Source organism: Clupea harengus, chromosome 25 (assembly GCF_900700415.2).
Source record: "Clupea harengus chromosome 25, Ch_v2.0.2, whole genome shotgun sequence".
Taxonomy (NCBI): Eukaryota; Metazoa; Chordata; class Actinopteri; order Clupeiformes; family Clupeidae; genus Clupea; species Clupea harengus.
Window position 1 is genome coordinate 11290878 of NC_045176.1, and position 24313 is coordinate 11315190.

At 43.8% G+C, this 24313-nt stretch overlaps 1 protein-coding gene across 3 annotated transcripts; it reads right to left on the reverse strand.

Moving 5' to 3' along the window:
- Positions 1 to 12444: 12444 nt before the first annotated feature.
- Positions 12445 to 23780, reverse strand: ss18 (SS18 subunit of BAF chromatin remodeling complex). 3 transcript variants are annotated; one of them, XM_012827934.3, is made up of 11 exons: positions 23447 to 23778; positions 22558 to 22634; positions 21737 to 21821; positions 21140 to 21278; positions 19914 to 20138; positions 19613 to 19783; positions 19432 to 19509; positions 16880 to 17002; positions 15500 to 15630; positions 14933 to 14995; positions 12445 to 14123 (listed from the first exon to the last, which is right to left on the reverse strand). In XM_012827934.3, the coding sequence occupies exons 1-10, from the start codon at positions 23513 to 23515 to the stop codon at positions 14978 to 14980; spliced, it is 1116 nt and encodes a 371-aa protein (XP_012683388.1). In that variant the 5' UTR covers positions 23516 to 23778; the 3' UTR covers positions 12445 to 14123; positions 14933 to 14977. The 3 variants fall into 3 exon arrangements, with proteins under 3 accessions (XP_012683388.1, XP_012683387.1, XP_012683390.1); XM_012827933.3 differs by lacking the exon at positions 14933 to 14995 and having other exon boundaries at positions 23447 to 23780; XM_012827936.3 differs by lacking the exons at positions 14933 to 14995; positions 16880 to 17002 and having other exon boundaries at positions 23447 to 23775.
- Positions 23781 to 24313: the final 533 nt, after the last annotated feature.

A 24313-nucleotide genomic window follows, 5' to 3' on the forward strand; every position in this document is an offset into this window, starting at 1 on the left:
GCCCTGAGTGTGTATATATGAGGGTGCAGAGCCCTTGTGGCATCTCGAGCTCTGCGGGTCTTTGCATACAGTGCCAGTGAGTGGGGGTGGCTGTTGCGGTGGCGGTGGTGGCGGGGGTCGGAGGGGTTGGACTGAATTAGACGGCTGACGGCTAGGCCTCCTCTCAGGGGGAAAGGCCAAGGCCAGCAGCCCGCCACCCCTACCAAAGCCCCTCAACCCTACCCCACCATCTCCCCTCCGCCGATGCAGCACAGACACGGAAGCAGGCGCCAGGGCGTGAAGGGAAGGGAAGGGAAGGGAAGGGAAGGGGGGAGCGGAGCGGAGCGAGGCCGGGAGCAGTGGCCCGGTGTATTTATCAGCGCATCTACATGGCTGCTGCACATGGCGCTGCACACCGTTAGGCATGGAGAAACAACGGCTCCCCCTCCAGAGGCCTATCTGGGCCAGGGGCTGCATCAGAGGTGTGCTGTCTGCTTTTATGAGCTCTCCGATGTACGGCTGGGGCACACACAAGCCATCCTGAGCAAACCGCAATGAGACGCCGGCGCGTTCACATAGTACCTCGTGCAAAAGAGGAAATATCATTGTGTAATGAGAGACATGTATTCTGACTGTGAGATTAAGTGTGGGATGTGTTAATGAAGATTCTGTGCAAATAGTCAGAAGGGAATCTGTTTGTCCTTTGTCAAATGTCAGTGCATAGATTAGGCTGGAATAATTCTCAAAATGCTATTATAAGAAAGTCATTTTTTTCTGTTTTTGCAGTGGTGCTAAAATAGCAAATCACCTCAGGAGGTAAGCTATACAATTAAATGCAATCAAGGTAGCTTTGATAGCATTTTCAGTTGATTAGTCAGGATCAGCTGACTATCAATTATCTCAATCAAGGCAAGAGGCCCAGTGTACAAAGGCTGAAAATATATGTAGAATTTCATATAACTTTCTTTTTCAAAGTTCTTTTTACGGTTTGTGTTGTGCTCAAGGGTGCTCTTAAAACACACCAATGCACAAATGCAATATACTGCTGGTGTGTATTTCTAGCGTCACTACATGGTCACATCTGAGTGTGGACTAGTTTCATAAAATCAAAAGAGTGGGATCACATGCAAATGAATCTGCTCATTAGAAAGCCTCCTTTGCACTGTGTTAACTGCCGCTGAATAAAGAGTCTGACTGTACAGGGTTTTACAGGGCTGTAAGAGTTTCATTTCATATCTCTGTCTTTTACTGTTCTGTTAAAGATCTTTACATTAAAAATCTATAGATGATGGATAAGAGAGGGTGCACCGAGAGGTAGACAGAAGTGGACTCAGACAGTACCATAAAAAATGGACAAAGCATTCAATCACGCTTGTCCATTTGAAACAAAAGAAGACTCCATCTGCAGCCATAAAATTCGAATTTGAGAATATATCCAGTTTTGACAAAATAAAAAAGATGGTTTTTCATCCTCATCAATATCCTTTTTAAAAGTAACAAGCCCAGGAATCGGGGTGATTGACTCTGTTCTTTTGCTAATGTTCTTTTGTTCATGAGTCATTTACAGATCTAAAGAGACAGTCATGAGCGATTGCTCCGATGTCCACCTCTGCCTTCATCATGAGCTTAACCCACAGCCAGCAGTGCTTGCATAGTTAATCCGAGCATCATTGCCCCGTATTAATAGGCCGTGAAAATGGGGAGTGGCTTCCATCATCATCCTAATGGCACTATGGTAATTACCCTGACCATCTCCAGGTCACATGTGGGGAAAACCACTCACTCGGAAGACAGGGATGCTCTGTGTTACTGTGTTTAGAGTGATGCATCACAGACAGACGCGCTGGCGTGGCTTTGATAAGGCCACGTGAGCACAGTATACAGTATATACTGGCATGTTTTCACAGAGGAATGCTTTTCTATCTCTGTCCATTCATTAAAGGATTGGTTATGTACCATGCGGCTGATTGCATGCTCTCCATTCACCCTGCCTCACAAACACTCCTCTATCCGTTAATGGGCTAATTTTGCCGTGGATGAGGCTGTAGCTCAATTCCATTCTGTCACTGTTGGAGGTGTGAGCCCCATCTGGTGGCTTTCGCCTACAGTCATGAAATCACTGGAAAGCATGAATCAGTTGAAGGGGCATTTCAGCGCTACTAAGCTTACTAATAATACTGGTTTACATTAATCCTTAGATGCTTTCACTATTGCACAGGCACTATTTATTTTTCCACCACTCCTCTTCAATATTGTATACCATAAACACTAGAATCCAACAATTTATGCAAAGATCATATTTAGCCACAGTAAGCCTTTTCAGTGTTTTAACTATAATATAGTTTTTAATATGGACGCATCAATTAGGCCAAAATCATGGGCAGAATACAAACCCAAAAGCGGATAGAATGTCCCTCTGTGCTTTTCCCGAGAGACTATATTTTGAAACAGTTTGAATAAATTCTTCATGCAGACACTCCACACATGGCAACGACTGAAGCTGTCACTCGCCACCTAATTCATGCCTAACTCTCCCAGACAAGGCTGATTAAACAGAGCATCCATCTGAGCTACAGCTGGAGGTCTGTGCAAATCTCTCATCCTGATAAAGTCAATGTTTGCTCATCATGTGCATTAATGGTTGTCCAAAACAACAGAATCCCCCAACACACATTCAACTCATAACACAATCACCGGAGGATTAGAGGGAAGTTGGATAGTTGGACTGATGTGTCATGTTATTAAAATACAACTTATAACAAAATAACTTCAAGTTTGAGAAGTCACATTTGCAACGAAGGATGCCATGAACATTATTTGTATGAATTAGTATGATCACATACGTATGTAGTAACTGCAAAAATATCAGGAATAACAACCATCCAAAATTATCCCTTGTGGGATGTCTGTACACCTATGTGCACTATATCAAAGTATTTATCATTATTATACTGCATAAATAAAAGACACCGTACTTTACACATGAATGCGAGAGAATAAACAATGAATGTGTAAATGCTGATGTGCTATAAATTATACCTAGAGTAATGACGAAGAGATATTTTACAGCCACTGATTTTCCTCCATTCACCCTCACAAATGATTACATTTTGTGAAATGCATCTCTTGATACCTCTATTGTCTGAGAGAATCCTGGAATGCGCACACGCACAATCTTATAACTTGGGTCTTGTTCTGAAGGGGGACCTTTTGAAGGCGGCAGGCCTTTGATGTCTTGTAAATATGGGCATAATGTGGGGGTAATTAATAAATCATTTGCATATGATGAACTAGGGCACTTAGTCAATGTTCTTTGGGTACAAGCACCTGAGGAAAACAATAACAACACACAACATTAAAAAAAACGTGCACTTCGGCAAAAAAAGAGCACTTTGCTTTGACTCAGAAAACATTAGCAGCTAATTAGCTTCTAATTGCCAATATTTTGGCAGGTGTTGGTGAGGCCCTGGTGGAACAAGCTCATCATGGGTATCCTCGACTGGGCATGAGCTGCAGTCCTGGGAGGGTTGCAGTGTGGGATGCTAGATTAACAACAACTCCCTGTCATTAATGCCTGCGATGCTAACTTAGCCAGTCTTTAATGGTGTCGGGTTGACAGTGTGAGAGTGTGATCATTTTACAGATGCATTTTATATTTTGACACCCCAGCTTTCAGGCTGGCTATTGGCGGGTAAATGTTATACAGGACAGGTAGCTATTATGCCTGTGGCCTATTTGGTGAGTTATATAGTGTCTTGTTTAATTAGTGTGTCTTGATTTGTTCTGTTTGGATGTGTTATCAGATGTATTATATTATTTCCACGGCGTTCAAAAGCTATTCAGAATGAAAGCAGATTCATTTCACATTTTCAAATCAATGAAAAAAAAAAAAAAGTAACCCTGGAGAGCTTACTTAAATATTGAGCCAAGGAGTTTAGGAGATCCAGTATTCTCTCTCTCTCTCTCTCTCTCCTTTCCTGGCCCGCTGGCATTTGGCAGAAAGTGAGCGTCAAACTTGGCCGATTCCCCCGAGAGCGCACTCCTCCCTGGACAAGGTGCTGAGCAAGCAGAAACCCCGAGCTCTTGATGAAGAGTAAGAGCGCGCACACCGCCAGCCAGATATCATTAGAGTGTGTCCCTCATTTCCATCGCTTTGCACTTCTGCGCGAACGGAAGAGGTCTACCGGGGGGATGGAACAAAATCAGACATTGTTAGAGTGCTCACTACCACCACTCCTTTCACACTTCTTTAGCACTCTGCAGTTTAGCCCATTTAGTTCCATGAACTGTAGCGTTGGGACTTTTGCACTCAGAATATTTTATTGAACGCGTGGCGATAGTGAGAGGAGCAGTTCTTTCTCGTGCTCTCAGTGAGGGACTATGCATATACTATATGTCACTGTGACAGCAATCATCCTTAAGCATCTGGCACACGTTTGTCTGATGGCGCGCTTATTTTGAGAGAAGTTGAGGGAGAGGCATGAAATACACTGAAAGCTTTTGATGTTATTGTTTCAGTAGTAGCGGAATGCACTTGCCTTTGGTCATCACGGTCTATTTCAGCCAGTGTCAGTAAGTGATAATAACACACAGGTTTAATACTGTTAAAGCACTAAGCATATACTGTTATGCTGTGTGAAATGAACTCCAAAAACCTCCACCTAATGAAATTCAAATTCATCTCGAGTTAATTTTAGACAGGCATTGTTTTCTCCCTGTCTTTCTAGTCTCACCTATGGGACATAAAAGTATCTATTACTCCCTCAGTCCCTGATGGTGTTTAAAAAAAAAACAGTTCAACTTTACTCTGCATCTTTTTTTGGTCTCCCCTCCCCTCACTCAACCATTGTATCATTCGACCTTGAGTGAGATGCTGTCAGGCACTTTTTAGAACATAAGCGCCGCGATTTCCCATGATCCTCAGGGACAGGTGAGGGCTGTGGCCCAGTAGCACTCGGAGTGGCTGGCAGCGGATCAAAAGCAAACGAGGTTCCCGAGCTCATTCCAATTATAACAGCGCACACTATCAACTACAAATACAAATAGCACCTAAGTGATAGCATTCGCGGCCTGGAGGACTGCTGCCAAAGAGCAGGCAGCATGCTAATCAGGCTACCTTTTGCCATGGGCTATTTAGGGAATAGCCTCTCATCCTACCAATCCACCAATTCCCCATGCAGGGATTGGGGGAAGAGAAAAAAGGGAGCTGAATTCCCCCACCACACCATTCAAGGACGAAATATTCTAAAATGGATCTTCAGCGTTGCTCTTGGCCAGTATCCATATTAATTATAACAAATACACTAATGACACACTATGAATTAAATATAAATGCATGTCTGATATGTTGGACTACAAACGAGTCAGGACTTGTTGATATTGGTTTTTCATTGTTAAAAGCACAGCAATGCAAAGATTGGTAATTGTCAATTAGGTCTACATATGCAAATATGTGGTGATATGCAAGGATTCACTGATACTAGTGCATATCACAAAAATGTCAGCATGTACATGCATGTGGCATTTCAAAATACTGTGCTTATTAACCAACTCTGATTATCTCTTGGAGGAGGCAGGTGGCGAGATGTGGCTCTTTTTTTGTGGAGAATGCTGCAGTTCAGTAGATTAGCTGTGGCGCAGCAGCAGTGCTGTGGCACGCCTCCACCCCTCCCCCCGCCCCCCACCCCACCCCACCCCCGAGCCCCGCATGGTGGCGACCAGCCCCTCGGAGTTTGGCGTTCCTCCAGAGCCGCGCAGGGGCAGGTGGGGGGGAACAGTGGGAGCTCCAGCTCGTAGCACACATTGCGCACCGCAGGACCCCCATCACCAGCCCCGGCCCGAAGGCAGAACTCTCAAGGACATGGAGAACTGGGACAGAGAGCAGCCCGCCGCCACTTCCCAGCGTCGCCTCCCTCCGCACCGAAGAGACACCGCCACCACAGCCAGCACAGACGTTTGAGCCATCGCATTGACTGATAGGACGTGTGTGTGTGTGTGTGTGTGTGTGTGGGTGTGTGTGTGTGTGGACCATCACTGGGTTGAGACACAATTTGCTTGGGTAGTTGTCTCATTACATGATATTATTTCAATATAATGGTGCTTTAACAAGTTTTGTTATATCGTGAGGAGTTTAATATAACAATTTAATATATCAATTTGCATATTTAGAAACAAAAGTTAAATGGATTTGACAATATTGCATTGTTTATATCGCTGTTAAAGTATCAGCATTCTTATGACAGATACACTCAAGAAATGAGTAAAAATGAGTGACGTCTGCATGGAAAGGAACATTTTTGTTATGCAGCACATGTTGATACATGTTGAAGTCATGGTTCAGCAGTTCTCTAGATCCCTTTATGGTCATCCCAGTGTCCTGAGGAAACAATGAGTAGCTGTTTTAAAAACAGGCAAGTGGAGGCATTATATTTCATCACTTTCATAATGGGTTCACACTGTTCATGTGATTGAGCCAACGAAATGTTTAAGTTAAGAATTAAGTAAAAAAAACTTCAGGATTTTGTTGACTAAGTAATGATAAGACAGAACCTATATTTTTTTTTCAGTCACAGGGCATGTCTTTTTTACCATGCCCATTAACTAACAAATGTGTGCACTACGTCCTACATGGACAGGGTCTTTCAGGCCATTTCCAGTTTACGCTCTGTCTCCTGAACAGTAGTTAAGTTTCTGTCAGATTTCAGAAGTCCAAGTCACCTATGCAACTGGAAGGCCTCTGGTGAAGTCATCACGCCACCTCTGGAGCAGTGCATACTGATTACCGAAACACATCCATCGGCCCTTATTGACATTAGACGCTCCCTTGATGATTCCTCCTTTGAAAACTCTGAGATTGTTCATAATTTGTTTCCCATAATGCATCAGATAGTAATCCTCTCATTTCTTGTTCTCTGCTGTTTGACGCTGATGTGGCTTACAGCACTGCATGGTCATATCAAATCTGATCTTAAGACAAATATAAGAACTTATTTGTTTTACCCACCTACATACCCTGCTGTGTGCATATGTTTTCAGTGCATACTAAATGTAAATTCATCTTTCCTTTCCCAGAAAAAAATTTGGATGGATGGAATTTGTATGCAAACACAATATTTAGTTGAAGACCCAAGAAGAAATGTAAGCATTTGTTTTGTGTGTATGTAGTGGCTTTTGTTATTTCATCCTCACTTCTCCACTTTTGATGCGACACAAAACACACCAGTTTGGCAAATCTGGAAATTGAACACTGCATGCCTCCCTAAGAGAGAGAGGAATTACAAGCACAGGACTCAGAGGGAGAGAGCGAGGCCCAGCTGTGTGGATGTGGCTGCCCTCTCCTCCCCATGCCCTTCATTGACAGAGGACTGCTGAAACCAGCGTCACCCCACCCCCACACCCCAATCACAGTGCCGAAGCCACACTGTGCCAAGGATGGGCGAGCCCCCAGACCCCACCTGACGGCATCGACCCGGCCCCTCTACCCTGGGTCCTTAATGGAAGAAGGTAGCACACCAGAGCCCTTGTGCTTTTCAGGCGGGGTGCATCACGTCGGCCCCGTCTGATCGTGGGCACAAGCTTGCCTATCCCTTCCCCAGCCCTACAGCTCCTGGACTAGCCACGTTTAGTATGGGCTCCGTGTTCGAAGGGGGGTGGAGGGGACATGACTAGCTGATCCATCTGGAGGAGACTTTTCTCATTTGTGGCCCAGGTTAATGCCCGGCCGGAAGCCCTGGCGGATCGATGGCATTATTTCCCTAAAACGCCGGCGTGGCAAGAGCCAGCAGGTGGGGGGCTTTTAATATAGCCAATGTCCCAGTGAGGCCAGGGCCCGCATCGATTGGGCCCATGCCGGATTGCGTGCACCTTCTGGGGAACGATCCATTTGAGTCCCCCTGGGCAGCTTTGGGGGTCCGCAGCTGGAGTGGAGGTCCCAGCAGGCAGCAGGTGCCAAAACCATCAAAAACAGGAATGTTTACAGATTACATGAAGAGAAAGCGTATTACAGCAATTAGACAACCAGTGGGGGCCCGAGATATCAATTTACTCATTTTGTTTGGCTCTGAAGCACTTCTAAATACTTCATAGAGCTAGAGAAAAAGCAAAACAAGAAACTCAAACTTTTCTACAAAGGACACTTGATTGGTCAGATTTTCCACCCACAAATCAACACCATGGCTCACACCATGCGTACTGTATATTAATGAACACAAGGTCAAATTCTGTAGATGCACTGTGAAACTTTTCATTAGTTTAATGTTTTCAATAACATCATGGTTGGTATGGTTATAGTTAGCAATCATTCATTGTGGATGGGCTACTTTAACACAAGGACGTGCACAAGGCCGGGCAGAAGTTGCCGAGCAACAGCCCATTTGAGCTCTTTGGCTGAGGCGCCCCTCTGGATGAAAAAAAAGTTGTGGATGCATAAATACGATTTAACCCATAATTGCTAAAGTAAGACCAAATTAAATTGCCATATCATTCACATTTCTATTATTTTTTATGGGACAAGCGATGCCCCCTGCCATGTGACACTGCATCCAAACTTGGGCTGCGGTCAGATAGTTAAAAAAAAATGATATCCTATGTCTTTTCCTACCCATTTTTCCTTTACCTCAGTGGAGAACGTCATTGAGTCAAGGAAAGATTGAGAAGGAGAAAGAGAACTGCGGTGCTAAGAGAATCCCCTTGAATGCACTTCCACTCGGCTATGTAATTCTGCAACGGCGGATGTTATCGAGGTGGTCTTTAAATGCTGCCATAATAAATTGTGGGACGGTATTATCTCCTTTCCTTTTGTCCAGTGAGTGTACCCTGTCTATGAGTGTATCCTAATGCTAAAGCAGATAAGAAAAGGAAGCATTGAACCACCTTTGCTAAGCTTTTAGAGAAATCAACCAGCTCTCATCATTGCTGCCACATACTTTCACTCAGTTAGGAACCTTCCTGAGCATAAAAAGACTATCTGACAATGTGTTGATACTGTACCCCCGATGTTTTGTCTAAATTGTAATTATGTCTGCAAAGTGACAAACGCGTACGCTGTTTAAGTGCTATAGAAATAAAATGGAATTGGATTGAAAAGAATGATAGCATTTGGCCTGGCACTGTCTTTATAGGCTATTATTGTCTCTAAAAATATCATAGACAGAAATGTTTATCATTGTAATCCAGACATTATGTGGTATTCATTCATGAAGAAATGAGATGTGAGCACAATCAAATACTTGGTTTTGGATGATAGAGTGAAGTATATAAACTTTCCAATGACTCCGAAAAGTACTTTAATGTTTATTTCACAAAATGTAGGCCTATAATGGTGTGATAACCATACAGTAGGCCTACACGTCTATTACAGTTGAATTCATAAATGGCAGTGTTAAGCTCAAGACATAAAATCACATTGCTGCTTAAACTAGTTTTCAAGAAACTATATCTGCAACAGTCTTTCAACTTTTACTAACAGAGCGCAGTTTTTGTATTTCATTCATCTTGAGCAGTCTCTAGTGAGGTCTGTTGAGTCATTTTGATTTGAAAGAAAGCTTCGTTCTCAGATGTCACTGCCATCTTTAGAGCACTGACTTGAGCAACAGCATGTGACAGTGGAATGAAAGAGGTCCAATGCTTCTGGTTCAAACTCGCGTTTGGTTCTCAGATCCGATTAGAGATTACTGCAGGGTACATCAAAACATCCACAGGCAAATGCTCCCTATGTATGCTCAAAAAAACAAAAGCATAGCCCACACTTAATATCGATATAGGTGTCAGATAGGTAAATACATTTCTTTAGGGGTTGGTGAGGTTAGATATGGATTGCAAGGGCCGGGTGAGGCAGGGCTATTTTGACCGAAACAGAAATGGGCACAGATGGTTTCGGGGCACATGCGAGAGAATGTTAACGGGAGATTATGCATGTTTATGGATTTTTCAGCTTGTTGGATCTCTGATCCATTGCAAATAAGGAATAAATGTTATCTTTCATTGGCATGAGTGAGATGGGAATCGATATTCCTCCACTCCTTCATGGCTCACCGTGCTCTAATAAACCGTTGCTATCACCACCTCAGTCGAGGGCACCACTGATGAAAAGTGATTGCCTGCTGATTGCATGGTAATGAAGAATAATTTCCACTCATGTCTTTTGTGTTTCATCTGAAACATTGAAGCCTCTTCCTGCAAAATATATACATTAACATTGTGATGGCCAAAAGCACAAATGCAGTAGGCAGGTAACCTCAAAAGAACGGCGAGTTACTGCACTGTTATTCTGCCCCCTCTCTCTCTCTCTGCTCTCTCTCGCTGCTGAGGTGCGGGTGTGTGTCCGGTGGCGGTTGAGGGTGGTGTGGGGAGATTGGGAGGGTTTGCTGGGTAGAGGGTACCTTCACTGAGCACACCCCTGCAAGGCCCCGGAGCACCGCAGCTCCTGCCCAATAAAGCAGCCGGGCTCCCCTGGGCCCGTCCCTCAAGCCTCCGGTCGCTGCTTGTTTTTGCACCATTTATTTAGTGTGACACATCTCCAATTAAACTGTGGAGGCTGCTGCATTTCCCCCCATAACCACCTCTTATTCCTCCCCATAGACTTTCTGTCACAGGGAGCGAGGGAGGTGGGGGGGGGGGGGGGGGGGGGAGGGAGAAGGGAATGGGTAAGAGTGCAAGGGAGATAGATAGAGAGAGAGAGAAGGAGAGGAAGGGAGAGAGAGTTGAGCGACCATATCTTGCCTCCCAGCTATGATCACAATGTCATTTTCCCCCACTGTGGATAGAGTCTTGCTCTGAAAGGCGCCCCTGAATTATAATTGTCAAAATATTGAACGAGATAATCACAGCCCGAAATGAGACTGTCACAGCGCTCTACCCACAATGCCAAGAGTAGACAATGTGACAATGACATGACCCTTTATGGATAGCTCTGCCCTGGATAAGCATTTCAAATTAGCCAAACGCCTGCACTGCTACTGCGGAGTAGGCCCCATCCTCACCAGGTCACTGCAAAGTAGTTAAGTATGCAAAACAAATTACTGCATCGGTGCATTACTAAAAAGGTTTCAAGATTGTGAGAGGGTTTTTTGTTGCACTGTACCTTCTCATAAATGCCATCATACCAAAGGCTCATTCCAAAAAAGCTCAAGATCAGTGCACTGAAACAGCAGCTCTTTGTGCCTGCCAGATATGTAGATTTGTTTTGCATCAGATGAGAGAGAGAGAGAGATAGCGCACAGGAAGGAAGGAAGAAACAGAAATAGGCAGGGCTTATTGCCTCGTCTCCGTACTCCCTACCGTCCTCGCCACTGTCGCAGGAGGAGTGACTTTGTCCGACCCCTAGCCCGTCTGCGGGTGCGCAGCTGAGTGCAGCCGCTGCCAAGCTGGATTGGCGGGGGAGAGCCCGATAGCCAGCCTCCGCCAAGCAGCGAGGCCAGGGGGAGCCCCAGTGGCAGCTGGGAAGGGTGGGGTGGCCAGCTGTGGAGCAGCAGGGTGGTGTGGCGGCGGGGAGATGCCACGAGACGCTGAAAGCGGCTGTCACATGTGCGCGCGTGTAGACGCACACACACACACACACACACACACACACACACACACACGAAAACAGACACACACCCAGACACACACATAAACCATCTCACACCCACAAACAGCACATATTTCCATGAACTCACTCTGATTTCGTGGACACATACGTGGTGGTATGTGCGCTGGTCTGTTTATCACACCTCCACACACACTCACAGGGAGCTCAAATGGCAACACCCCCCACCCCTGCCTCCCACTAGCAGGGCACTCGTCACATGGCTTCGCCACACATCTGGCGTGCCATCTGTACCCCACCCCCCCACCTCACCCCACCCCCGATGTGACAGGTAGTCCCTCTTTTCCTCAAGAGAGGGAGAGGGGTGTGAACACGCCCCAACTCTCTCAGGGTGCAGCTGGAAACATTAAAGGAAAGGCAGGTCTCTCGATGGGCTCCATTTTGGCAATGCAAATGCAGAGCTCCGTCCGCTCGCGCCGCCGCCCTGCTAAAACGACGCCTTTGATGCCGGCTTATTTTTCCGCTGCCGTCGCTCACCGGGCCGGGCGCGAGTGCTTGACTGACGGGGAAGTGAATGAGATGGAGGCTGCGAAAGGTTACGCACATGAATGTGACTCATTGTAATGCTAATGCCAGTTTGCGTGTCAATAAAATTATTTATGGGATTATTTGTTCCATAACAATAGCAGAGTGAGCCCTGGAGACAGAAGCCATATATACCACTTAGCTTTTTAGGACAGTGGCTGACCTTCTATTTACATGTTTATTTATGGAGGGAAAATATCCTATGCGCCTACTTTCAAACAAACATAATCTCGTGTTCAGATTCAGTTAAGAGTAACACAAATGGTACTATTGGAGATTATCAAATAAAATATAATTCTCTGTAGGAAACAATATCATCTGGTCACCAAACAATCAAAAAAATAACACCACAACAATTTATGAAAAAAAAAGTGTCACAATAATTTATTCTGACGTTTTGATCAGTTACAGTGACGTACAGCTTTACATGGTGGTAAAAACACAGACAGCGATGACTCCCTCAGAGAGGAAGCAGACACCAAATCAAGGCCGTACAATAACAGAGCAACACTTTTCATTAGTTCCTGTCTGCGGACTAAACAAGAGCTTCACTGAAAATTACTGTAAATCATTATGACATTAAACGTCTAACGCAAATGTGGAGAACACACAATGGGGCTCCTTTACATACAAAACTTACACTCCAAAAAAATTGCAAAACTGTTTTTCACTTAAGCCAATACTGTATTTTTCTCTTGGCTAAGCCACACTGTATAGGATATCGACATAAAAACCAAAGACGTTAACCACCGTCACATAGACATGATGTTTCATGGAATGACCATTTCAGAACCTAGTTTTTACTTCATAAAGTCCACAATGTCTGGGTGCATTCAAGCTGATCCACAATGCCAACTATGACTTGACAAAAAAAAACAAAAAAACAATTGTTAACACAACTACCCTTACTAACTTAGTGAAACAGAATTAGAAAAGGATGGGTGTTACAATCATGGAGCATTAACTTTGTTACAATTCTTCATTCAAAAACAAAAAGAAAATTCTATATGTCCTCAGTCATCTGCAATGATGTCCCAAAAAGGCTGTAAATCACTTTGCTCCTCACTTCTTTCATTTGGAGGTGTTCTGGCCAGCTGGTTTGTGAGAGTAATGACTATATACAGTTCACTCATTTCAGTTTAAATACAGGAGTCCCTAACCAACAACTGACAAATAAGATGTGGGCATTTGGAGATGGTAAAATAAAATGCAAAAGAGACTGGTAAGCAAACAGATGCAAGATTGAGAGTTGAGAATCAGCATTTTTTTTTTGAAAAAGCACATCCTAACACAAACAGTGACAGGGGAGGTGTGTGTGTGTGTGTTTGTATGTTGGGAAGGAGGGCCAATTCAGAACAAGTTCCCAAATCTTACAAATTCAGCACTATCTAAAAAGCGTAAATACATTTGTACACATCATGACATTTTTTTTTTCTACCTGGTCACAAATGAATATTCCCTGGTACAAGGTCATAGCTCGAGACCCTCCTTCTCACTGTCACATTATTGCTTAATATACAGGAGTTTAAGTCATTGCAGAGCCTACAGGTCAGTACACATCACAGCCTGGGAACTGACAGGGATGATTAGTATAGTGAGCACTAAACCTTATCTAGAACCAAAACAAAAGGACAAAGTAGTAAATATGGTGATAAGGCAGCTCTGAAACACTTAAGGCATCGCTGCTTTGAGATGGCCCAAATGCTCACGAGAAAAGTGGTAATGTCAAAAATCACTATTTTCATGATAGAAATCACTGTTTGAACACGAAAAAAGTACTCTACAAATCGTTCAGTCTTCACATTAAAAAGAGGGGCATTGTGTGTGTGTGTGTGTGTGTGTGTTGAGGCTAGGGCAACCATTCTCTTCATAACCTAATTGTGTGTGTGTGTGTGTGTGTGTGTGTGTGTGTGTTTGTTGGGGGGGTTCTCAGAGAGCAATAGCCCTTCTACAGGTCCAGAGAGGGGAGCGCTGAGTAAACGCTCATGGAAGTGCAATGCCTGTGTTTTCACTGCTGGTAGTTTCCATACTGACCCTGGAGAGGAGAGAGCAGAAGTAGACACAAGTGAGAAAGAGACCGTGTCTGGACAGCTCTTGAGTTCCTGACGCAGTCCATCCTTGTGAGAATGCAGGCAGTTACTGCTACCAGAGCTATTGCATTTAATACAAAATTGAATTTTTAACAGGTGTGTTGGCATCGTTTGACCAGGAGATGGCAGCATGGCTTCAGTTATGAAGAAATTAAATACAGAAAAAAAAGAGGACATCATGAGTACAGAAGGAGCAGCACTTGTAAGGTTAAACTATAATGCCATTTTCAACTTAAGACCTGAAGTATTTTACATGGACATTTCTAAACAGGGGTCGAAAATGGCTTATCACCTTCTAAAGTTGCAGACCACTATTGGATGTTTGCAAGTCGCAAGACAAATAACCCTCGTTGGAGTCAAACTGTTTCACACAGTGGATAAACCTTCCCCGGTAAACACTTTATTTTGGCATTTCATTTCAACATTTAGTATTCTGAGGATCATTTGGACAAGAAAAATGCTGGGGGCTTTTTTGTTTGTTTTATGGTTCCCCCACAGAGCCTTGAATTCAAAACAACAGAGAAGTTGTTCTTTTTGCCCAGAATTGCTTACAAGGACCTTGAGGATTATTTCGACCCCTGATTACAAAACAATGTAAAATAAAAAAGACAGAAAGTAGACATAAAAGGAGAGAAGGGAAGTGGAGATTAAACAAAATGAAAACATAACTAAATGAAAACAACAACAACAAAAAAAAAAGGCTAGTCGTCAAAACGTCTAGATTTCATGTTGAGGTCTTCACAGCAACCATTACCTTTGCTTCTTACAGATCTAGTCAGGGGTTGAAATACCCGGTCCTTTATTTCCTCATGTGTCCCTGAATATTCAAACATAGAGATATCAAAAGGGGAAACAGTGTCAAGCTGGAGACACAAGAGAGGCTTCCATAACGCCACCTCCCTTGTCCCTCGCCTCGTGCCACTGAGGCCTTTAAAGAGGATGAGGTAAACCATCATGCAAACTGCATCGCCTAGGATGCATAGGAAAAGATTGCCGACCCGCCACTGAAGGGGGGCCGTTGTTAGCCATCTTTGCGACCCCATCTACATTACCCCCCAAATAAGAGAGTCCCACCCACACATTCTCACTGCATCGATTTTACACACACACAGAAATGTATTTTAAGGGCACAGAAAATCACAATAGATTTCTCTCAGCCCCTGCATGCAACGGTTTCTGCCACCTACATAAACAATTCCCTACTCTGGTTTCCGGAGCACAGATAACATGTTTACAGTAAACCGAATTCTTTGTCGCCTATACTTTATTCATAGATGATTCCCTGCCCACTACCTTAGGGCACCCAGTTGTGTGGACCTACCTGGTCATAGCCATATGGACGCTGTTGCTGGGCTTGTGGGGGGCCTGGCTGCGGTGCCCTGTAGGCCCCGTACTGCTGACCCTGGCCCTGAGGGTAGTTGGGATACTGTCCAGGGCCTCCTTGAGACGGGCCTATCAGCAGAGATCGAACATGTCAAACGAAGCAGAGAGAATCAGCCGCCTTGACAAATGGTAATCAGAAAACATGTCAGGATGAAGGCTCTTCCCAAATATCTTCATCAAGAGAAGGCTCCGCACACTAATGGATGCCGTCCGACGCAGCAGCACTGAGCTGCTGATCTGTGGGTGTTCGGCGATAGATAAACATCCATTGCATCTGCTCTTTTAATTATACATTGTGGGGCATGTCACATTCTCTTCCCCATGCTTTCCCTAATGGAAGCTTCTGGGAATCGACAGTAGATCCTTCACTCTTCCCACCCACCACACACACCCACACACACACACACACACACACACACAGGGTGGATGGTTTGGCACCCATCTCCGGCTGGGAGTAAGGAGGGCATCTGTCTGGAGATAGTGCACTGCCCCACTAATGTGGAGACACATCAAGGAGTTGGTGAACCTTCATTAAAAACGCCCAGCCTCATTAAAACTCCCAAGCATCAGGCCGTGTGTGTGTGTGTGTGTGTTCTGGCTTAAAAAAAAAAAAAAAAAAAAAAAAAGAGTGTGTGTTGAGGGGAAGTTTGATTCTTCTCAGTCAAACGAGCCCACGCAGGATCGTTAGGCGCGGTGGAGGATCTTAACCTTGTGGGGGCTCAGGAGAGTGTGCTCCAGATGGTGCCGGTAGCATTGAGAGTGTGTGTGCTTGTGTGTGTGTGTGTGTGTGTGTGTGTGTGTGTGTGTGTGTGTGTGTGTGTGTGTGTATGCGCGTGCATGATTCTCTGCAAGCTCATTATTAACATGAGAAAGGCCTCTGGCTCAATGAGAGGAAGCAAGTGAGTGAGGAAGTGAGAGAGAAAGAGAGAGGAGCTGACAGGATTAGAGGAAGAGAGGAGAGAAAAACAGGGAGAGATGAAGACTGTGAGTTCCACTCCCACTCACACTGCCTGAGGCTCTAACCCAGCCACCTTTCCTCCCCCTCTTTAGCCTGGTAGCGACTGGCAAACGGCTATCTGTCGGCACGTCGTGTTTAAGGCTTTACCAAGGTCTTCCCGGTGCCTCCTCCGCGCTACACGACATGGGCAATTTAGTTATCGTTGCTTTCTCCGGGCAAAAAGTTTAAATGCATTAAGCTGGAAGACTAGCCATTTTCGTGTTCACGCAGAGAGTGTGGAAAGGAGTACGAGGGATGGGAGGACGCGCCTATGTAAAGCACACCGAGACGAGCTCGTGCTACCTGGGGTGGCTAACTCACCATAGCCTTGCTGCTGACCGGGATAGCCCTGCTGTCCAGGATACTGCTGCTGGGGTGGGTAACCCTGCTGTTGAGGGGGACCCTGCTGGTAGGCCTCCTGCTGCTGGCCATACTGGGAACTTCCTGCAGGGGGCAACAGAGGACAACTCAGCCTAAGCCTGCTGAGGCAGAGCCACTTTCTGTGTGCAATGTGCATCTACACAGGATGGAGTGGCCATGCAATGGTCATCAATATCAAAGTTCTTCCGACACAAAATTTGTCATAGGTTACACCATATCAACAAAAGAGAACAAGCGCATAAGTCCATCAATCTGTGGTAATCGTTCAACCAGTGCTGTGCTGTGACTTTCACATATGGGCAAGCAGAGCTGATGTCTGACCCCAAAACCGCACACACCAATGCCACCATCACCACCACAACACAAGCACAAAACACAAAGTGGCAGTTTAAACCGCTTATTTACAAAAAACTACTACTACAGCCTAGTCTACCCCGTTTCCTCCACGCACTTCTCCTTTACGCTGCATTGTAGCCATCTACACATTTCTGCGCTTGATTTTGCAAAATCAAATTGTAGTGAATCTCGTTTTAAACTGCTAAATAGTGCTACTCAGAGCAATAATCAGAAAAAAGGGGGGGGGGGGGGGGGGGGAAATACCGTCCCAGACACTGGAGATCACACGTTGCATGGCATTTGGTAATCCTATGAAATACAGGGAGACAGCCAATAGATAGTTTCCACTAGGGGCCAGTGATACACTAATATGCCGCATCACTGCGAATAACGAGAGTGAAGTAGCCGTACTTGGAGGGGAGAAACGTTAGCTTTGAGAACAGGCTGAGAACGGGTGTGTAGCTGTGGACTTTGACTTCTCAATAAATGTTCAAAGCTAATCCGGTCTCCCTCCCTGAAGCTATATTTAAACTCTGATGGGGGTTCCTATTTGTTGTCAGTTTCACTAGCATGTGCTAGTGTAAAGATATTAATGTTATTTTTTTTGTCTGTCAATTGTCTGCAGCATAGCTAACGTTACCGATTAGCTTGGGAGATTTAGGCCAGCGATATTAGGCTCAGAACACAAACCCGCTCAAGGAGGAAAGAAAAATCTTGCAGCATTTGTTCCCACTGGATCTCTATATATGGAAACGTAAAATGTCTTAAACTACAATGCACAGAGGTTACGCACTGGTAACGTTGACATATTTTTCTGGCTTGCAAGAAGCTATCAGCTCACTGGACAAGTCAGTAATATATTACACCGAATCCTAGATAACACAGCAAAAGCCTATGTTACTACAATCACAAGTATTAAAGTCGTCCATAAAACCTTGAGAAACGTTGAGACGACCTATGACTGCTGTACGGTAGAGATCTGGCATGGCTGGATTTGATATCCCCCTCTGATCATAATCTTGTCATAAAACTCACCTCTTGCAAAGGGGTTCAATACCCATGACCTCCTTGTCACAATACATCAACAATACATCTGACCTCCTTGTCACAATATGTTCTGCCCATGGCGATCAATTCATTAATTTCTAGTAGAATCAAAACAGAATGTATTCTCCTAGTCAACATCTTCCTTTTATAGTGCATGAGCTCAAAGAGAAAACGTATGAATGATTTCATATACACGTGCGCATTAGGGATCGCATAGAGTGCTTGAATAATCGAGCAGCTACATCAATTGTCAAGTTTCTACATTGAGTACTCGTTAACCACGTGATGCTACTGTAAACTGAAAATGGGTCAGTTTCTAAATATTGTTCATTGTTAATCTTGACTACATTTCCCATATCGCTTTGTTTGGAGTTGGGGGTAAAGCAGGTTTAAGAGAGAGTTGAGAGCAGAGAAGAAGAGTTGATGAGTGTAAGAGTGCTTTGGATAGCGCTGGAGAAGTAAAGCATTTCAGTTCCAAACTTTGTCGTTGTCGTTGTTGTAGTCTTTGTTGTTGTAGTAGTAGTAGTAGTAAAAGTAGTAGTAGTAGTAGTAGTAGTAGAAGTAAAGTACTGAATCAGTATCAGTATGATGGTTGTAGTGCACCCTGTTGTTATAATACTTAGGCTAGGTTGTTAAATATGAGTACTTGCATGTCACAGTGAGAGGTTTGCCACTGTGGGAAGTCCCCAATCAATAGTACGAGGAATTTAACATCTTTTCCTGTGTATAACTAAAAAAATGTACAAGGCTTAGTGTGCATTCTGTTCTGAATGTAATGGACCCCATTATATAGCTGCCATTAACATATTAGCTGAACCCATGGCCCTAGATGAATTCACCTGCCTATGGGTATTTGGAAATGTTTAACAAATAGGCACCACCGGTTCTCTGAAGTGGTCTAACTGTGGGTTACTATCAAATTATATGAAATATCCCCTTAGACAAAAACAGCTCCATCCAACACATAATTCTTTTTTCTTTTTTCTTACAAATTCTTTGTACTTCACACAAAAGCCCCTGAGTAACTGTAACAGTAAACTAAGTAAGTGTGAGGATGCCTGATAAAGTGAGGATTTCACCTTTCACCAGTGAATTGTGAAAGCCTGTACCTTCAGGAGCTCCCTGGCTGCCATGACTGTACTGTTCCCCATAGTACTCCTCCTGACCTGGGTACTGCTGAGGAGGACCTGGGTGTGGACACACAAAGGTCAGAGTTCATCAGGTCCAGAGCTGGTCTTTGATGATTGGAGAGTCGTATGTGGCGCACGTGTGGTGAGTACGTGTGCTTACCTTGCTGTGGCGGCCTGTAGGGGGGCATGGGTCTCTGGGTCATCACGTGGTTGCCCTGGTTCACCTGGCCCATCATGCCCATGGGATTCTGCTGGCCCTGGTAGTGCTGCCCACCACCACCAGGGGGCATGTTGTACTGCTGGGAGGGTGGCTGCTGGTGCATCATGGGGCCTGAGAGGTTTTGTTAGATGGGAAGAAAAAACTCAAATGAATGCAATACTGGAGTGAATGTACTGAATAGAAAAGTGTTCACAGTAACCAGACTAGACACAGATCATGGTTCTTTGATGAGGTAGGGTACCTTGGTTGGGCTGCATGTTCATGTTGGGTCGTGGGCCGTAGTTTGCCATCGGCTGGCCTTGGCTCATGTTCATCTGGCCTTGAGTGGGCATGCCCTGTGAGGAGGGCACAGCGTGGTTGTAGCCGCCCATGGACCCGTGGCTGCTGGGGGGCATATTCATGGGGCCACTGGGCATGTTGGGCGGCTGGTTGGGCCCAGGACCCTGCATGGGCATGTGGTTAGGGCCTGGAGAGTAAAAAGAAAATGGATAACATTTCATTAATATATGGCAGTCATAGCATGAAATCCACAATTCTAATACCATACACTTTTTGCAAATTGGTCCTCATGGTCCTCTAGCTGTTCATTCAGCTATTAACAAATAATAATAAAAAAATAAACCTATGCTTTCATACAAAATCCTAAAAGGGAAACAAAACAACTGTGTATTTGTATAGATGTTACAAGGCCGTAACACAAGTCTTTAATTGACCAAGTCATTTTTCACCTTGAGAGTCTTCTAGTACCATGAACTACTTCTGTTTAACAGCTGATGTTTTAAATAGACTATGCCAAGGATGTGATTTAGACATCCCAGGAATTGCTAACATTTTATGTTATTTTCTTAATATCCACGCCCAGTTACAGCCTGTCATAGGCTATGACATAGGCTAGCTGGCATGGCAAGTGTGTTTTTCTGTCCTTCACATGACTAAATACCATGAAATTGAATTTCACAATGATACCAGTCCAGTACTAGTTGCTTTTAAAAAGTGGCTGTCTCTGCTATAAGTATTAAACAACAAATTCAAGTTACAATTTCAGTGATTCTCAATCCTGTTCCTGGTGCTCCTGCTGCACTTGTTTTCTACCTTACACCCGACTTAGGTCATGAAGAGCATGATTTTAATCAAGTGTGTTTGGAGTAGGGTTCGATAGAGGGGCAGAGGCAGGGGGGGAGGCAGGAGCAGGCCAGGTGGACTCAAGGACAGTGCCTGAGAATCTCTGGTTTAGCAAGTTTCAATATGTCTGTATAGTAGCTTTATATTGTGTAGAGATATAGCACTGAATGTTCGAAATGAGGGAAAGGCCAAACAGTAGTATTCTAATCGTGCATATTTACAAACAATAAAACAAACCATCTAAAAAAAAACAGGATACTCCAACATGAGTCAAAATTTTGAGTAGCTTCCTTCGTAAGATTTGTTTTAGTTGGTATGCAAGAGACCAGGCAGTGAGTCTCTTACCAGGCATCTGTCCATTCATCTGGTTCTGCATGTGTGGGGCAGGTGGGCCCTCCGAGGGCATGTTGTGGCCGTGGGGAGCCTGGGGAGGGGGGCCGCTCTGGTTCATGCCACCCGGCATGGGCATGTTCTGGGTGGGGGGCTTCGGCGGACAAGAGTGACGTTTGTTAGAATGCAGATTAAAAAGCTGAAAGCCCCTGACTATTTTGTTAAAACAACAGTCTACATATGGTGAAGTACTTTTTTCTTCATAATATTAAATGAATAATGTATGCATGTCCCCTGATCAAAATCTCTAGACAGTACATTTACCAAAATGTAAGGAATCACTAACAAGCCTATGAGAAGGTATAGATTGTGCATGCATGCAAGTGACAGCAAGATGGATAGGCTAGATGAAGGTGGCGATGCCCATCTCTGTTTAAGTTTCCATGCAGGGCATTTTTAAAGTTTAGTTGTTGATAAAAGACATCAGGAGTCTATCATTTTTTCCAGCTTATTTCCTTGTTAAATAGACCAAATAAAAATACTGCTTCCAGCAGATTTAAGTAAATGTACTATCTATCCATATGTCTATGTTGAATAACCAGTAACACTCACAGCAGGAAGAAGAGACTGCATATTCTGATTGGAGTCTGCTATCGTGGCCAAGTACACCAGATTTCTGTGAAGCATCTGTTGATATCTGTTATACAAAAAAGTAGACAAAATATTAAAGAAATATATACAAGCTATGTGGAAAATTGGACAGGACAACTGTGCGCTCACTCAGGAGAAACCAGAAGCGATCACCTACTGTTTTTTTTTTGTCTTCGCATGATTCATTTTTAACAAACTTGAAACAATCTTACAAGTGTCAAAAGCTGGTTTTCCCATTTTTCGAATCAGTGTCTCATCTGCTGCTAAATAAGGTAAAAGTATGATATGTTGTTGTCACATGGCCACTCTCACCCCCAGTTAAAATGAAGCCCAGTAGATCCTGGTCATCTACCTCCACACTTCGAAATCTTGCCAGATATCCATGTTGATTTTATCAAACATTCCTGCTGGCGTTGCACCTTTGTTTATGGGCAACAACATCCTTTGACAACTGAATTACGACTGTGTGCCCCCAATTTTCAACCAATGAGATTAATTTGTCCCACCCCGATTGTTGGCAACCCGGGTGGTGCCATTCACATTGAAATCGACCTGGGTCGCGAAGCCTACTCAGACATCGCGAGTTAACCCTTTCAAACACAAAATCAACGTAGGTACAACCCTGGTTGGACCTTGGTTTGAAAAGGGTATTAGACGATTTAATGCGAATTTAAAGCGTTTCCACTCAGAATGTCATATTCGAATGGTTAAAATTCGCATTAAAGAATCGAATGGAAACCCAGCTATAGAGGTTTAAGATCAGTTCCATGCAGTCAACTTACTGTGAACATTCGGCCGTCTTTCCTTTGCTCTGGAAGTCCATTATGCACTGTATTAGTTGGTTGTTCTCATCCAGTAACTGAAATAACAATTTTGAAAATACATGAATTGTGTTTTTGTGATATATTTAAGACAAAGATGCAAAACAGTTAAGGATGCAGACATTCTCCCCCCCCCCCCATTTCCCAGTAGCCTAACGTTGTGTCTGAGAACTACAGTCGGATGAAACAGTTGGGCTTGGTAGTAATAGGCTACAAGCAAAACATGCCGTCTTGTTCCGACTCCATTTTCTAAGCAATTTAGGATGTATTTATTTTGTCATGACTACAGCTGGTTCCCAAACAGCGGTTGACTCTGGAGCGGATGAGGCCCCGGTCTGGCAAAGATCCGTTCCAGCGTCAGCTTCTGGCTAGAACGACTAGATTTCGGGAACATACAAGCCCGCGTTGTTTTCATTGTTGTGGTCTGACTACATTTTCTGAGTCCGTAATTCAGTCTTATTTTCATGTGTGTGATTTCACGTTGAACAAAAAATATCCTAACAATAATATGTGATCCCGTGTCTAGAATAACGTTATGTGCATTCACAGCTAACAAAGCGCCTGCATCAATCTGGCTTTAGGAAAACTAGGCCTCCATTGTAAGCTAGCTCACCAAATTACACGGGCGATAGTTACATTGTAGCAAATGTATCACTTAGTCTATATTTTCATTTGAGGCGGTGGCTAATTTTGTATCGACCGCGCGCCGTGACTGCTTCACTGCAATCAAGCCATTTCCCTCCCAACAGTTTGAGTTCGAATCCTGGAAGCTACATACCCCGTGAGCTAACAGCAGCTGCAACTATCTTTCTCCACCATTCTGTTCACATACGCAATGAATAGTAATTACCTTTTGAATTCCTGCGGGTGTTATATCACCCTTTCCACGCGGTCTGTGAGGTGCAAACGCCACCGACATAGTAATTTTAGCAATATATGGGTTTAAACATACAATAAAACACAAATCTGTAGAACTCAAACCTCTGCTCAAGGAAGGATGCTATTTTGTAACGTTGGCTATCACGTGGGGGAGGTCGAAACAAAGCTAAAACAGATTCTTAAGTTTTCATTTCCAAAACAATGAAATGTATCAGTATCGTAAAATATATACATTTCTACATCTTTTTGCCAAAAAAATTAAAGCATGTATGTTCAATGATTGTGAAAGAAAAGGAATAATGCCAATCGTCACTACATATAGCACCCTACGAATAATGGATTATTCCAAAGTCAACCTCTTAAGCAATGGGTATTGGGAGATGGTACGGTCTGAGGAGAGGAGGTTGCATATTGTCTGAGACGACGTCATTCTGTACTTTCAGTATTACCAAAGAGGATTGAAGGTATTCGATTATTATATCTGTATATTTATATGGTCATTTCTACACCAACACTGTCAGCTGAAATTAATTACACTATCCTCAATGTAATATTTTTGTCTGATATTTCTGAGAAGCACATATTCTTAAGAATTAATTATAATTTGATTTGTGACGTTTTTTCTTCTTCTTCGTCTTCTTCTTGTTATTATTATTATTATTATTATTATTATTGTTATTATGATTAGTAGTAGTAGTAGTAGTAGTAGTAATAGCTTAGTTGTGCCACCAGTAGTAGAAGTGGTAGCAGCCTAAAAATAGTAGGGTTCTTTGTAGCTTTGTAATGCATTTGTTGTGGTTGTGTTAAATAAACTTCATTATAAACATTCATCACATTA